Below are 14,511 nucleotides of genomic sequence, written 5' to 3' on the forward strand. Positions count from 1 at the left end.
CAGCATAAAAAATACCAATTTGGCAAAGGATATTATGAGCAAGGACCTGTAGGTCAGGGTCACAAATTTGATTTTAAATAGAAACATAACATCATTTAATAGATTGCAAATTCAACATAATTTCTCAAATTTGTGTTTGAGAGCTTTGTGCCTTTTTTAAAAACTGCATCCCTTTCAGTCTTGTAACTACAATTGTATATCATTTGATACTAGGAGTTTTATAATCCTGATAGATATACTGAACAATAACTGCACATTAGGTAAATGATTTTGTGATAATCGCATTTACAGATAAGAGACAAATGTTATACTGGCTTATTGTCAATCTGAAATCTTCCTCAACAGTTATAAGTATGAAAATCTACCATTCCCCGTGTGCAAGTGCGCATTTCTGCACTTTACTTACGCAGAATGAGGCGCCAGCGACTTTACCTTTGACCTCTCTGCCTCGGCTGACAGTGGACCAATCAGTTCTCTCGTTGTTGAGACGTGCTGAACTTGCTCGGAGGTTCTTACCCCCTCGTCAACATGGTGAGTGCTGTTCAATAGCATCGTTTTTAACAATGAAACTAAAATAAAACGCACCTTACAATTTGCGCGTAAACATTTGGCAAATAATGAGTTTGGCTTGTAATAATCTTTTCGTGTCCACGATGCTATAATTATGATAAATGTGGAGTGGATCCCGGGACAGTAAGTCGTGCTAGCGCTTAGCTAACACAGCGGCGCACACATAGCCGTATGGCTCGGACTATGTTCTGGAACTCAACTTTCTATATAGCAGTATAGACCGCTTCCTTCTGGTGACATGTAATATTAGTGACTAGACGCAACCATGGAAAAACAATAAATATTTAATCGGTATGCTTTAATAATGATCGTTTAGCAAGCTGTGTAGTTAACTAGGTAAACACTTGCATTATATGTAGTTTATTTGGCGTTAACCCATTATTCTTCTCCAGACATTAGACAGAGTCTGTAGTTCATTCATCAAAAAAAGTGTCTTCTCGATAGCAAGTTAGCGTCCGGATCCAATAGTTAAACCACTAATACATTGTTCTAAACCAGTATATTATTAAAGCCGATATAAGCACACATACGTGAAGCCTGTCAGACACATCTTACCTTATAGTTAATCAGTGGTTTTCTGTAAGTGATTCGCGCTCTTCGTTTAACTATAGTTAGCTTAGCTTAGCTTAAAAAACTACACGTTAAAGCTAGTCCTCGTTCTCCACGATATGCACAAAAACAAGGACCGTCATACAAGTTAATAAAGCTCTTGGTGTAGTCTTTACGGAGACAGAACTGTGTTTGACTTGAATATTAAAGTATTTTTTGGTTATAAATATAACAAGGTAGGTTGTGATATGGATTATTCGTTTTCTACCATATTTTTAAGATTGTGCCTTGATGCTTGTGTTTGTCCCCTCTTATTGTGTAAACTCTGCAAATGAAGAAATGTAGTGCAACTGGAATGAGTTTTAGATTATGTCTAAATTCTACAACCTTTGTTTAACTCCTTTTAATTCAATATAGTATTGTAGGAAGGAGGCAAGTGTCACAAGACAATATTTTATTTGAAGAAACAGCTCAGGGTCCTTTAGTTATTACACCACAGGCTATTGTAAGTTCCCTAACTCTGTGTGGTGTCTCTTATTTGTGACAGTCTTCATCGGAGGCTAATAATGGCCCAAGCCAAGCGCCACCTTATCCAGGTGTACCGCCAACAGGGATACCTCCCCCATTTGTAAGTCACTGACAGAAATATTTCTGACAGTTGGCTTTTCTGTGCTTTGTCCCAGTTGTCATATAGGGCTGAATGTAAAGATCATTGTCCATGTTTTATTAAATGCTCTTTTTTTTCTCTCTTCCTGTTCTTTTATCCAGATGGGACCACCAGGAATACCGCCTCATTTTCCTCCAATGGGAATACCTCCTATGGGACAACGACCTCCCAGTATGACTCCGATGCCTCCTGGTATAATTCCTCCTGGTATAATGCCACCAATGGGGGCACCTCCTATGGGACAGGTGAGTCTTGTAGGGATCTCTTAGGCCTCAGTTAGTTGGTGTTAAGTTCTTAGTGTTTGGAGCATTTTTCAAAATGAAAACAAAAACATATTAATTGCACTTATTGAAATAAAATATTAGTTTAACTGTTCAACAGGAATTTTCTGTATGTGCTTCTGGTAACTGACTTTATCTTAAAACCCTGGACAAACAACCTCAAATATAATTATGTGCATATTTCTTGAATTACTCAATTTATATAGTTATTATTTGTTGATAAAAAAGTGTCTGGTCATCAATTCAGGTGTTGGTCATTAGAAAAGCTAAAATCTTCAGCATTTGAAAATGTATTTGTGCAGGAAAGTAAACAACCAAGACTTAATTAAGTGTTCCCAGACGGACACCTGCCTGTCGCCTCAAAATCGAGACTTAGCTGTTTGCTCCATGACATGGCAAAGGTCCTCAGCCAACTTGCACCAGGGACATGGTTATGTGTCATGCCCTGCAACCACGCAGAGTCTCTTTTCATTATCCTGTGAAGCTGATCAGTAGCACTGATTAAATCCTGTATTGACACAGTTTGTTGAAGTGAAGCTCTGCCTGCTTATACTACTGCACTCGCCTCTAACGTTGGTCATTTTAAACTACTGATGTTACCAGTATAACACAGTTGTTGATGGGCTTTGTTGTAAATACGAAGCTTCTTGGCTTGACAAACTAAGGCTTGACCCAGGTCAGACAACCTTTTGTATACTAATTAGTGCATGAAATGTATCTATGCACAGTGCTATAAAAATACCAGATAACATGATGTGCTATTTTAAATCTTTACCATTGATAAAATAGTCACACCTTTTATGTAAATATATTCTTTAGAATCTAGTCTGGTATACTTTTACCAGGCAAACATGTTTCTGTCATGCCTATAAATAGGTTTCACACTGAGCGTTTGATCAAGTTGCCAACACTCCCAGTCAGAAATGGTAGTGAGGGCATGGAATTTGGTGTGTTCCTACTTCACAGATCGTAAGCAGTGGCTTCACACCATAAATAGGCACAACAGATTCTGTTTCAGTCTCACCTTCTCCCCCTCATTTACAGGCAGCACTAACACCCTGTCTCACACATGTCTTAATACCTGTGCCTGCACTAGTTGGTATGGTAATGCCAAATGAATATTTCATGATGCTTCTTTCATTAGATGCCAGGCATGATGCCACCTATGTTGCCAAGCATGATGTTGCCCCCTCGCATACCAGCTGCGTCTGTCCAGCCAACAGGACCGGTAACTCTCCTCACCTCTTTTTCATCAGTTCTTTAAATAAAGCATTTGCACCGCCAATAACATTTCTGTCAGATGTTGTAATTTTATTCATAAAATCTGCATATTTCTTTTTTAGATTGAAAACAAACAGCTGACTAAGCTAATTACTGTGTCTGATTAAAATAACCAGCTGTGTACAATATGTTCCGTATTTTTATTTTTCAGTAGTGGCTTTGGTTTAGAACTGAGATACTAAGATAATGAAACATATAAGCCTTTCACTGTTTTGTTTTTTCATTTTTTCCCTAGTAGAAAACAAATCATGCAGATAAACTGTATCACCAAGTAACTAACTCACTAACTCACCAAGTCACATTACAGTCACTGAATTAGTCTATTGTTAATAAAAGTGAAGCTTTGTCAGGTATTTTGTAGTGCGAAAGATGAGTCTGGATTGCCAGTGGAATGCATCATCTAAACTGTGTTATCAACTAAATAAAATAACTAATAAAATTGTTTTCTTTACAGCCTGGTGTTGACTCCACAGGTGAGATTTTTAATTTGTTATGACTGAGTAAGTTTCATTCTGCCATATTTTAATCGTACACGGTCTGACTGATTTGTCTTTTCTGTTTTCGCAGCTGCTGCACCTGTAACAGCTGTAAGTGAGCCATATTTTTCCATATGTACATTTGCAGGTTTATCATTTTAATTGCTTCCGTGTTTAAAATAACTGCATCCTGTCTTGTATCTGCAGACTACAACAAATGGATCTCCACAGGAGGAACAGCCAAAGAAGGTTTGTCTACATTGAAAACGACTGGTCTGAAAGACTTGACAGCATTCTAGCTAAAAACTGTTGACTCATTTAATAGTTTTACATTAATACTGGTTGTTTTCTGCATCAGAAATCCTTGTGGACTGAACACAAATCGCTGGATGGGAAGACCTATTATTATAATACAGAGACTAAACAGTCAACGTGGGAGAAACCAGATGAACTCAAATCTCCTGCCGAAGTACAAATTATTATTATTTAAATTTAAATATTAGGTTTCCCAGATAATTATTGATTCACACAATTTATCTGTGACAAACTTTGCCTTCTGTTTATTCCTTGTAGCAAATGTTGTCTAAATGCCCTTGGAAGGAGTACAAGTCAGACACTGGGAAGCCTTATTATTACAATTCTCAGACGAAGGAGTCCAGATGGACGAAACCCAAAGAGCTGGAGGATCTGGAAGGTAAAGACCTCCTGTTTGATGCCATGTCCAATGAGGAAATGAGTATAATGAGGGACAGGTCACTGTCAGGAAGACATAGTGGCACCTTCAGTACCTTTATCTCTCAGCAGGTCTCTTATCTGCTTTGAAATGAAAACAGCTACCCTAACAGCTGTCTGATTTTGTCTCTTCTAGCTATGATCAAAGCAGAGGAGAATGGGTAAGTTTCTTTTTGTCTTTGCTTTTTTTGTTGGTCATGATGCATGCAGTGCAGTAAACAGTTTTTAAACCATATTCATTCTTTTTCTCATTTAATTTCACGGTGGAATATTAATTTCATAGTATTATCATGGTCTGATTTTTAGAACGACAGAGGTCGCAGCCCCTGGCACCACAGCAGCTCCCGCAGTGCAAGCAGATACCACAGCCACTACGACGACGACGACAACAACAACAGCAGCAGAGGTGGAAACTGCAGCAGCAGTCTCAGAGGAACACCCATCCCAGGTGACTGTGCATCCCACAGCTGAGGTACAGGCTGTGGATGCACCTGTGGCTTCTTCAGAGAGCGCAACTCCTACAACAGAGGTCACAACCAGGTAAACCTTACATCAGATGCAGAGATGACTACTGCCTGGACTACCTATATATACACACACATTCATAAATATTACGCCAGAGTGGTAACGCAAACCTAAATAGATACACACATACTCTATGTATGGTCTATTTTGTTCCCTGAATGTGATAAATATTGGCAAATGCAAAAATAATCTTACATCATGGTCCTTTTGCCCTCAGTATTGAAGCCCCAAAGGAAGAACGACCAGAACTTCAGAAGAAAACGTACAAATGGAACACAAAGGAGGAAGCCAAACAGGCCTTCAAAGAGCTGCTGAAGGAGAAGGTGAGAACTGTCAAATGTTGTTAACATGTAGATGAACTAAAAGCCTCCGTGTCTTAGAGACTGGAGGCTCTCCATGAGTCAGGAGTGAATGTCCAAATTTCCCCACATTTAGCCTGGCAAATACAAAAACCTCAGTCTGCTTAGTATCCACTAGTAAGCTTTTAGCCATGACCAGCTCCAAAAAGAGCCTTTTGTGTCCTACACTTGGCCTTATAGCTGCGAGGACTGCAGGACTGACTGCGTCCTTGTGTTTGCAGTGTTGATTATTGCAGCATTTAATTTTGGCAATTTGCATTCATTGATAATTTCTCATTGTTTTCTCGGTAGTGCAAATGCTCTCTTTCCCAAAAAGTACTAGCTGTTCAATGCATAATAATTACTAAGTAGGACACATGTTTGTTTTATTTTTAAATCAGAGCCAAGAGAAGTTCGTTAAACAAACTTATCTGTTCAGACAAGTCGGGCTCCTATTTTATCATCTAGTTCAGGTTCTTAGGGTTAACGTTCTGACCTCGATCTTTCCTGTCTGCTAATGTGTGTACCAGTGCATCCCTCACGTTCTGATCTGTATCTAATCCCTGTCCCTCCTCCTGAGCCCCTGGGAGGTCTTACCATGATTGTAAAGCTTCACCTCCTGTTGCTTTGGATGTGTTGTCTGTGTGCAGCCCAGCGCTACCCACCTTGAATCCTGCTATATTTAGACTCTTTTAATTTTGTGCACAAAGCTGTCCTCTGAGATTGCTTGCCATTTCCTGCAAGATCCTAATGGCTGTGTCTTTATGATTAGCTTTATTGCATCAAAGGCACGGGGCTGGCTGGGATTAAGACAGTGAGAGAAAGTGGCATGCCTCAGTGAGTTAGAATAACTGTGACAACTGACGAGACACGCTTGCGTTGGAGTCGGTTCATAATGGAAGGAGGAGCTGCTTCCTGGGAGACGCAGAAGGCAGAAGACCTCAGTGGAACCTCTTTGAATTAGTGCCACTCCACACCTTTAAACCCAGGCCTAATTTTTCTACACACATCTTATTATTAGTAATTTAAAGGAATTTAAGCATTATTGTTTTTGACCAGAAAAGACATTTTTACTGGATTAATCTTGTCTTCTCTGTTTTTCAGGGTGTGTCTTCAAACTCCTCCTGGGAACAAGCTATGAAAATGATTATTAACGATCCTCGTTACAGGTACTGTTCTCATGGGAACTGTTTATCCTGTTTACTGCACAATACCAAATGGGTATAATGCCCATGTGACTGAAATTTGTTTTCTTCCATTTCATTAAAGTGCGCTTCCCAAATTGAGTGAGAAGAAGCAGGCTTTTAATGCCTACAAAGTGCAAACAGAGAAGGAGGAAAAGGAGGAGGCCAGAATTAAATACAAGGAATCCAAAGAGACATTCCAGAGGTTCCTTGAGAACCATGACAAGATGACATCAACCACCAGATATAAGTAAGTGCCACAGTGATCTCACAGTAAATGTGCTGTTTTCCCGACCAATCGATCTGTGGTTCCCTGAACCGTCAATGATTATGCCAGATGGGATCAGTGAAAGCTCCTCTACAGCTTGTGCACGCCATCGTACAGTTACAGCACTGTTAAGTTCCACTTGAACCGCTGTAACATGTTTGCACTTATCACTATTGTTGTTGAAATGTGTTGACCACCATAGTAGTGAGTATATACTGAGTAGATGAACATGAGCAACACAGTGATTTTCTGCCTAAAGCATCTGAATGAATTAGAAATTTACAATCTTTTATTTTTTACACAAAATAATTACTATGTTCAGTGGTTCTATAAAGATGAAGTGGACTTATGCGTTCAGAAATAGGCCAAAGATTCATTAAATGTTTCTGGGTGAAAGTCACTGTGATGGACGTGGGACAGATCGACTGGTGACCTTGACAACGAGCCAGGTTCACTTCAGCTGGCACTAGGGGTTGTTGTGATGGCCTGTAATCTGGGGTGGCTCACAGCAGTCAGTTGGAGAGTGGTAGCAGGGCTCATGTGTCTGCTGTGTGTCTCTCTCGCTACTTTCAAGATTCAAAATCCTATTTCACTGCAGCTTCATGCTGCTTTAAGCGCCATTCCTGGAAATTACATTTTCAGAAGCCATGAAATACAAGTTCTTAAAAATTTCTATTACCTTTTAGTAATACTTTGTGAGGTTTACATTATCTCTACATTGTGTTGCACTACAAAATAAATAGAACGATAAAAGTAAACTTGGCCTGTGTGTTGCTGCCCTCATGTGGGTTACTGTGTTAAAATGTCCTGTGTTGGTCTACTTTCAAACCAGAAAAGCAGAACAGATGTTTGCTGAACTCGAGGTGTGGAGCTGTGTTCCAGAGAGAGACAGGCTTGAGATCTATGAAGATGTTTTGTTCTACCTCGCTAAGAAAGAAAAGGTAAAGCACTATTCAATCCTTTCTCTGTGATGTTCTTTTTAAATTTCTCTTTGGCACAGTAAAACCATTCCCGTCGCAAATATTGTCATAATAAATGTTCTGGTTTTATTATCAATACTTTGTTTGCAGGAACAAGCCAAGCAGCTTAGAAAGAGGAACTGGGAAGCGCTGAAGAACATTTTGGACAACATGGCCAACGTCACATATCGCACCACCTGGTCTGAGGCCCAGCAGTACCTGCTAGACAACCCCACCTTTGCAGAAGATGAGGAGCTGCAGAGTATGACAACAGAAATGAATATCTTTCTTTAGCTATAGCTGGTTTTATTCTGGTCATAGATTCCCTAATGTCTTTGCAGCCCTGTTCATAGTGTTATTTGATGACAGATATGGACAAAGAAGATGCCCTGATTTGTTTTGAGGAACACATCCGGGCATTGGAAAAGGAAGAGGAGGAAGAGAAGCAGAAAACCCTCCTCAGGGAGAGAAGACGGCAACGCAAGAACAGAGAAGCCTTCCAGGTAAGCGTGAAGAGACATGTTTCTGAATCTGTCAGGGAAAAATAGTTTAGAATATGTGTTGGTAAAGGTTTATTAACTATCTCAAATCACATCAGAAAAGAGATGAGAAAAGAAGAGATGGACATCTATTGCTGTTCTAAATCTGTATTTGTTTCTCTAGAAATTTCTGGATGAGCTCCATGACCACGGTCAGCTTCACTCCATGTCTGCCTGGATGGAGATGTACCCAACCTTGAGTTCAGACATCCGCTTTGCCAACATGCTGGGCCAACCAGGTAGGACAGGAGGACACGTGTCTACATGACCTGACACAATGAAGCGCATTGATAGGACATGACATGAACAGAGGAAGGCATACACCTCCCATGATGTTACTACTGAGTTGCATTAATGCATCAGTCATGGTGTTAGTCACTTTTGTTACATAGTCTTCCATAAATATTCAAGCCATTTTTTTTCTACTTTAGTCTGGCTAGTGTTTTCTATGCTCGCTGTGTGCATTCTGTTTACTGTTCAAAATTTAATGTTGTCTGTTGTGCAGGCTCCACTCCCTTAGATTTGTTCAAATTCTACGTGGAAGACCTAAAGGCTCGCTACCATGATGAAAAGAGGATTATTAAAGATATTCTTAAGGTGCGATAAGTGATTCCTGGCATGGGGTCATGGGAGCAAAGTCTGCTCATTTGTACACATCAGTGTCTTATCTGACTGCATATAGTTATACAAATCTCCCTTTTCTCCTTGTCAGGACAAAGGTTTCCTGGTTGAAGTCAACACCAGCTTTGATGACTTTGGATCAGTCATCAGCTCAGATAAGAGAGCCACCACACTGGATGCCGGAAACATAAAGCTGGCCTTCAACAGCGTAAGACTTACCCTACGTACACTCACTAGCTATTCAGGAGTCTTTCCTACAGTCAGTGAGCCCAAAGTTTATGCTGTTCTTGCCTCGTCTGCATAAAAGAAGACTTAATACTCGGCTATTGACTTGATCACATTTTCTTATAGAATTGTTTAACACTTGCATTCAAGTGTAATAAAAAGTATATATTCTACGTATATTTATTATAATAACTAATAATGTTGGGCAGCTCTTGGAGAAAGCTGAAGCCAGAGAGAGGGAACGAGAGAAGGAGGAGGCAAGAAAAATGAAGAGGAAAGAAGCTGCGTTCAAGAACATGCTGAAACAAGCCACACCACCGCTGGAGCCAGAGACTTCATGGGAGGGGGTACGTTCTTTACACAACCAATTTTCCTGTGATTTTACACTAACAGTTGCTTTCTTTTCAAATCTCACTGCTCTTGGTTTCTAATAATAACTTGATATACATCATAAAACTAGGTTATTTTTTAAGTTTTGTACATGTTCTCTGGTGACTCACATATCTCTCAGGTTAGAGAGAGGTTCTTGAAAGAACCTGCCTTCGAAGATGTGACTCTGGAGTCAGAGAGGAAAAGGATTTTCAAAGACTTCATGCATGTCTTGGAGGTAGAGTAAGACTGCAATAACTGTGGAAATGAGCTAAAGGCCTCAATCATAAATGATAAGCATGCTGTTTATTTATCAGCATGAATGCCAGCATCACCACTCAAAGACCAAGAAGCATTCAAAGAAGTCCAAGAAGCACCACAGGAAGCGATCCCGCTCCCGATCGGTCAGTAGTTTTAAGAGCTGTAACTGAGTACCTCCTCAAAAATCTGAAAATCCTTGTGAATTATTCCATATAAATGTCTTAACAGGGCTCAGAGTCTGAGGATGAGGAATACCACAAAAAGAAAAAGAGGTCGCAGTCAAAGTCCCCCTCTGAACGCTCCTCCAGTGGAGAGTCTGGTAAGATTTTCACAGCTTAGTCGGCCTGTTTGTTTCTGAGATGAGGAGCAAGACATTAACTGCTTTTCTGCCCAAAACTAGAGAGAAGCTATAAAAAATCCAAGAAACACAAGAAGAAGGGCAAGAAGAGGCGCCACAAGTCTGTAAGTATCGAGAAGGTCTATTGTGTACAACATTCAAATTTGTGTTTGTACACTGAATGTTACCATGACAACCAGGCATCACCTGAGTCTGACAATGAGAAGAAAGGAAGAGAGCGCGACGGCAAGCGAGAAAAAGACCTAGAGAAAGATAAAGAGAATGACAAGTCTCGAGGAAAGTCTCGCTCCGACTCGAAACAGAAGTCTCCTAAAAGGAAAGCGGCCAAAGAGGAGGTTAATGCCCATTACTTATATATTATATGAAAATAAATCTTTATTACTACTAGTTGTTGTTGTTGTTGTTGTGCTGTTCATTGTTGTTCATTATTGTTTTGTGTTGTGTTCAGGGCGGCTGGGATACATCAGGCAGTGAGCTGAGTGAAGGAGAGCTAGAGAAAAGACGAAGAACTCTATTGGAACAGCTGGACGCGCCTTGATCCTCACACGCTGCAGCCTTTTCGTTGTTTTCCTCCGCTTCTACAAACATGCATTCCCCTTGGAGCTCGTCTGACCGCACTGGTCGTACGGCGGTGGACGGACTGTGACATGACGCCTTCTGCTGGTATTTATGGGAATGTACTACACTGAGCAACCACACGTACTTGGTAAATAATTTGATATCAGTTAATTGTTAATGTCTGAATGGCCTTTTTATTGCTTTTGTTATTTTTTGTTAGTTGACTGTAGTGGATATGTTTTCCATTCATTTTATACTGCATTAATATAAAATGTTAATGCCACACTGATTGTCTTTCACCTAGAGAGCATAAAAAAAGTCCCTTAATTGATCAAACTTGACTGCAGCTGAATTCTCAAGGATCGGTCCAAAAAGGTTTTAATGGAAGCATTTTGTTGAATTGTAATAAAAATATTGGTTCAGTGATTGGTTTCTGTTCATTAGCAGTTCAGTAAGTAAAGATTCTCAGATTGATATTCTGTGTTGTGTTGTTCTTTACATGGGCGCATCGTTGGCTTAAAGCAGAGCCACTCTGTCCCAAGCACAGCTTTATAACAAGAGATATCACACCTCACTCAATTACCAGATTATAGGAAAGACAAAAAGACAAAACAGTGATTTCAGTTTAACTTTTCTCTATTCAATGTAAATGTTTATTTGATCATATTTGTTGAAAATCTCATCACCTAATTTTTTAGAAAAGCTTGTTATTTTGTTATGAGCACAAACTGCCTAAAATACATTTCTGGTGAAAATAAAAACGCCAGTAAGATCCAGTTAGAGGAATGACTTTGAGACAATGACGCTGAGAGGAAAGGAGCTGCATGTGCTTCAGTGGAGATGATTATGGATTCATAGTCACAGTCCAACTCAGTGGTTCCCCTGCATTGTGTGAGACATTTCACACTCTGGTTGCATTTGGCTTAATTAAATATACAAAATGGAAACTATAAGTTAAAATAACATTCAAGTTGTATAACACGAAGGCAATGAAAACTTTAAACAATATGTACAATATTAACCATCTGCTAATGTGAATTAAGTAAAAAAAAGCTGTAGCAAAATATCTGTACATTTAGGAAACATTTTGTGTACTTTTGCTTTTTTAATGATCACAGATGAATACGTGAGCACTTTCAGTGGTTAAATACTATACATTAAAATTACAATAAAGTAAGTAGACACAGTAGCCTGAAATATAATTAAACTGTAAAAAATGCTAAAAGATAAAATACAGAGTTGCGTCCAGTTTCAACAATGAGATCAAACAGTATGTTTCGTGTAGCTTTCATGCTTGGTGGGAAATATATTTCGGGGCTTCACAGACCTGTTTACTCTGCATTTGCTTAATTTGTTTCCAGGAACAGACAAATTGCTTTGCTGCTACAGAAATGGATAGTTTCATGTTAGCTTTTAATGGATTAGGAGCCACACAGTCGGACGTGATCCATTAACTAATGTAGAAACGAGTCCGAGTGGAGACATCTGATCTGTGCAGGTGACATTATCCTCATCTTGTTTGGTTTTCCTTTCAGTCCTTCTTCTTACTTATACTTTAGTAAAAATATAGATTTGATTTATTTATTCACTTTTTCGGCCTAGTCGGCCTTTAACACAATGAGATGTAAAAAAAATGTGCAAGTTGAGCACGTTTGTATAGTTCAAGAACTGGAATGTACTGCGATATTACAGCATCGGTCAAACGTGGAATACTTTCTGCAGGGAAGGGGAACACGTGCTGTACATTCTACCTCACGTCTTAACACGCCGTACAGTTAAAGCCAAGGGACGTCGTATTGCTTTTAGGGGATTATTAGACAAACAGAAGACAATGTGACATTAGATCACAATTAAGTTCAGGCACTTCGCTTGTTTAAGGTTTCTCAAATCAACCTTTCAGACACTTTTCTTTAAATTGTCCATGTCCCAGTCCTTCATAGTGAAAAGCTGCTACTATAGCACGGCCATAGAATAGCGTGTTCTCATGTAATATATATATATACATACATTTCATTTCAACGCTTGTCACCTTTCACTTGTCCATCACTCTGACTCCAGCCTTTCGGTTCTCTCCTTCGTAACCTTTCACCACCCACAGACACATCCACTGTCCCTCATCACATGACCACTTCACTGTTGTTCATCGGCCGCAGGTTCTGATCATCAAAGCGCCTCCGGACGCTCCTCCGCACGGCGTCGGCTCGCCTGTAAGGCTGATTCCTCAAATCTGGGAGGGCAGGGATTGAATGGGGTTCGGGTGCAGGGGGGGGGTGAATAAAAACAGCTGTCAGTCATCTTGTCGGGGCATTTTGATGAGCCTACATTCTCAGGGTGCTGACAGCTTGTCTTTCAAAGCAGCGTGAGGTAAACACAGAGGAAAAAACACTTTTAGGTCAGCTGTCTCTGGACGTTATGACTGAGACCAGCCACAGGGTTTCATAAGCCTCTGCCAGAAAACTAAGAGGAGATGTATCTCTCCTTAAAAAACTACTGCCAAGAGTAACTTTGATCATTAGACATTCAAATGTACTCTTACAGGACTGGCAGGGATGAAGAAAGTAAGCAAGGGAGGTAATAAAGAGATGCTTGCCAGGTTTGGGGCACATCCACCACTACAGGCGTGCTACTGGAGGAGTTCCTTACCCTCGAGTAGACATTGGGAAATTTAGTAATATTATTCTTCTTTAGCGCTAGACGAAGAGAAGACAACATGGTGGTTAAAAATGGAGGAGGAGGGGACTGACCACAGCACTTCAGCCCTACATGTTCACACTGGCTTTACACAGAGCACAGCAGAGTGGTGCAGGAGCAGAGGCTGCAGGAGACAGACAGAGCCGGAGGATGTTAACTGGTTCAACTGGCAGGAAGGAGGATGAAGCTCGTTTTTTTTAAATGTTTGGCCGTTTTTCTTTTGTTTAGTGTGTTTTTTTCTGTGTTACTAAACCCAGGCTGCTTTGCATAGCGGCTACCAGCACACAGAGAGAGAGAGAGAGAGAGAATGAGAGAAAGAGAGAGAGAGAGCGAGAGAGAGCCCGATTTAAACTCCACTACAGAGATAATGTGAACTGAATAAAAATGCTTCAGGGAGATGACAGAGTTATGTTCAGACTTCACCAAAGACCCAATCAAAGCATGCAAAGGCGCAGATGAGCGGTCAGTTCAGCGAAACCACCCTGTAGCCTGTTAGCCGCACACACTGCACATGCTCACAGATTGCTTATGTTCACATGCATCATGCGGCGTGTTAGTGCCAGACCACAGAGAGACATTTGACAGAAAGGTGAACCTGTCAACAAGCGGCGGGAGCAGGAAGAGCAGAGATGCATTGTGGGAAAGTGGCAAGGATGAAGCAGTCAGCATGCAAAAAAAAAAGCAGCATTCAACAGGTGATGTGATTATGAACACACAAATATTCATTTTTGACTTTGACTCAAACACCTTATTAAAAAAGATGCAAGTTATAATGCCACAGGCGCCTACACGATCATTATTAGTCACAGCTGCATCATACAAGATGAATGAAGCGAGAGCCTGACTGGCTAAACTCGATGATTATCTACGCGTTTAATTAGAGGTAACTTCTATGTTTTGTATTTCTAGCGCCACCAGATGGCAGCACTGAGCTAAACTCTGCTCCTTCATCCCCCGTGAGAGCAGAGGGACTGTTCTCTGTGACATTATGGTTTGCCATGAGTGATAAATAATGATGAGAAATGAGGGTGTCACACTCCATGCATATGGGCAGAGAAA

The 14,511-nt window shown here is 40.3% G+C and overlaps 2 protein-coding genes across 9 annotated transcripts in view; one reads left to right on the forward strand and one right to left on the reverse strand.

Moving 5' to 3' along the window:
• Positions 1-391: 391 nt before the first annotated feature.
• On the forward strand, positions 392-11,235 carry prpf40a (PRP40 pre-mRNA processing factor 40 homolog A). 2 transcript variants are annotated; one of them, XM_029135979.3, is made up of 27 exons: positions 399-531; positions 1,667-1,747; positions 1,888-2,031; positions 3,212-3,295; positions 3,803-3,821; positions 3,916-3,935; positions 4,032-4,073; positions 4,183-4,293; positions 4,398-4,518; positions 4,693-4,717; positions 4,863-5,096; positions 5,299-5,404; positions 6,524-6,588; positions 6,689-6,853; positions 7,704-7,812; positions 7,942-8,092; positions 8,200-8,333; positions 8,494-8,608; positions 8,875-8,966; positions 9,082-9,198; positions 9,425-9,562; positions 9,727-9,822; positions 9,902-9,988; positions 10,074-10,164; positions 10,246-10,307; positions 10,383-10,538; positions 10,652-11,235. In XM_029135979.3, exons 1-27 carry the CDS (start codon positions 529-531, stop codon positions 10,739-10,741), a joined length of 2,658 nt encoding a protein of 885 aa, XP_028991812.1. In that variant the 5' UTR covers positions 399-528; the 3' UTR covers positions 10,742-11,235. The 2 variants fall into 2 exon arrangements, with proteins under 2 accessions (XP_028991814.1, XP_028991812.1); XM_029135981.2 differs by lacking the exon at positions 1,667-1,747 and having other exon boundaries at positions 392-531.
• Positions 11,236-11,379: 144 nt separating this feature from the next.
• fmnl2a (formin-like 2a) overlaps positions 11,380-14,511 on the reverse strand; it is a 30,829-nt gene continuing 27,697 nt past the window's right edge. For 4 of the 7 annotated variants that reach the window (XM_029135974.3, XM_029135976.3, XM_029135978.3 and 1 more), the window contains one exon: positions 11,380-12,988. Coding sequence is in view for 4 of the 7 variants with exons in the window: in XM_029135976.3 (XP_028991809.1) it covers positions 12,879-12,988 (110 nt within the window). In the remaining 3 variants the exon portion in view is untranslated. Of the gene's footprint in view, positions 12,989-13,351; positions 13,452-14,511 lie in introns of those variants that run through there. The other 3 variants (XM_029135973.3, XM_029135977.3, XM_029135975.3) reach the window with 2 other exon arrangements.

Source organism: Betta splendens, chromosome 21 (assembly GCF_900634795.4).
Source record: "Betta splendens chromosome 21, fBetSpl5.4, whole genome shotgun sequence".
NCBI classification, from domain to species: domain Eukaryota; kingdom Metazoa; phylum Chordata; class Actinopteri; order Anabantiformes; family Osphronemidae; genus Betta; species Betta splendens.

Bases quoted from the DNA above. Each gene is read 5' to 3' on its own strand.
- prpf40a (XM_029135979.3), top strand. The intron at 3,936-4,031 runs GTAAGTGAGCCA...TTGTATCTGCAG, and splicing joins CTGCTGCACCTGTAACAGCT to ACTACAACAAATGGATCTCC. The intron at 4,718-4,862 runs GTAAGTTTCTTT...TCTGATTTTTAG, and splicing joins ATCAAAGCAGAGGAGAATGG to AACGACAGAGGTCGCAGCCC.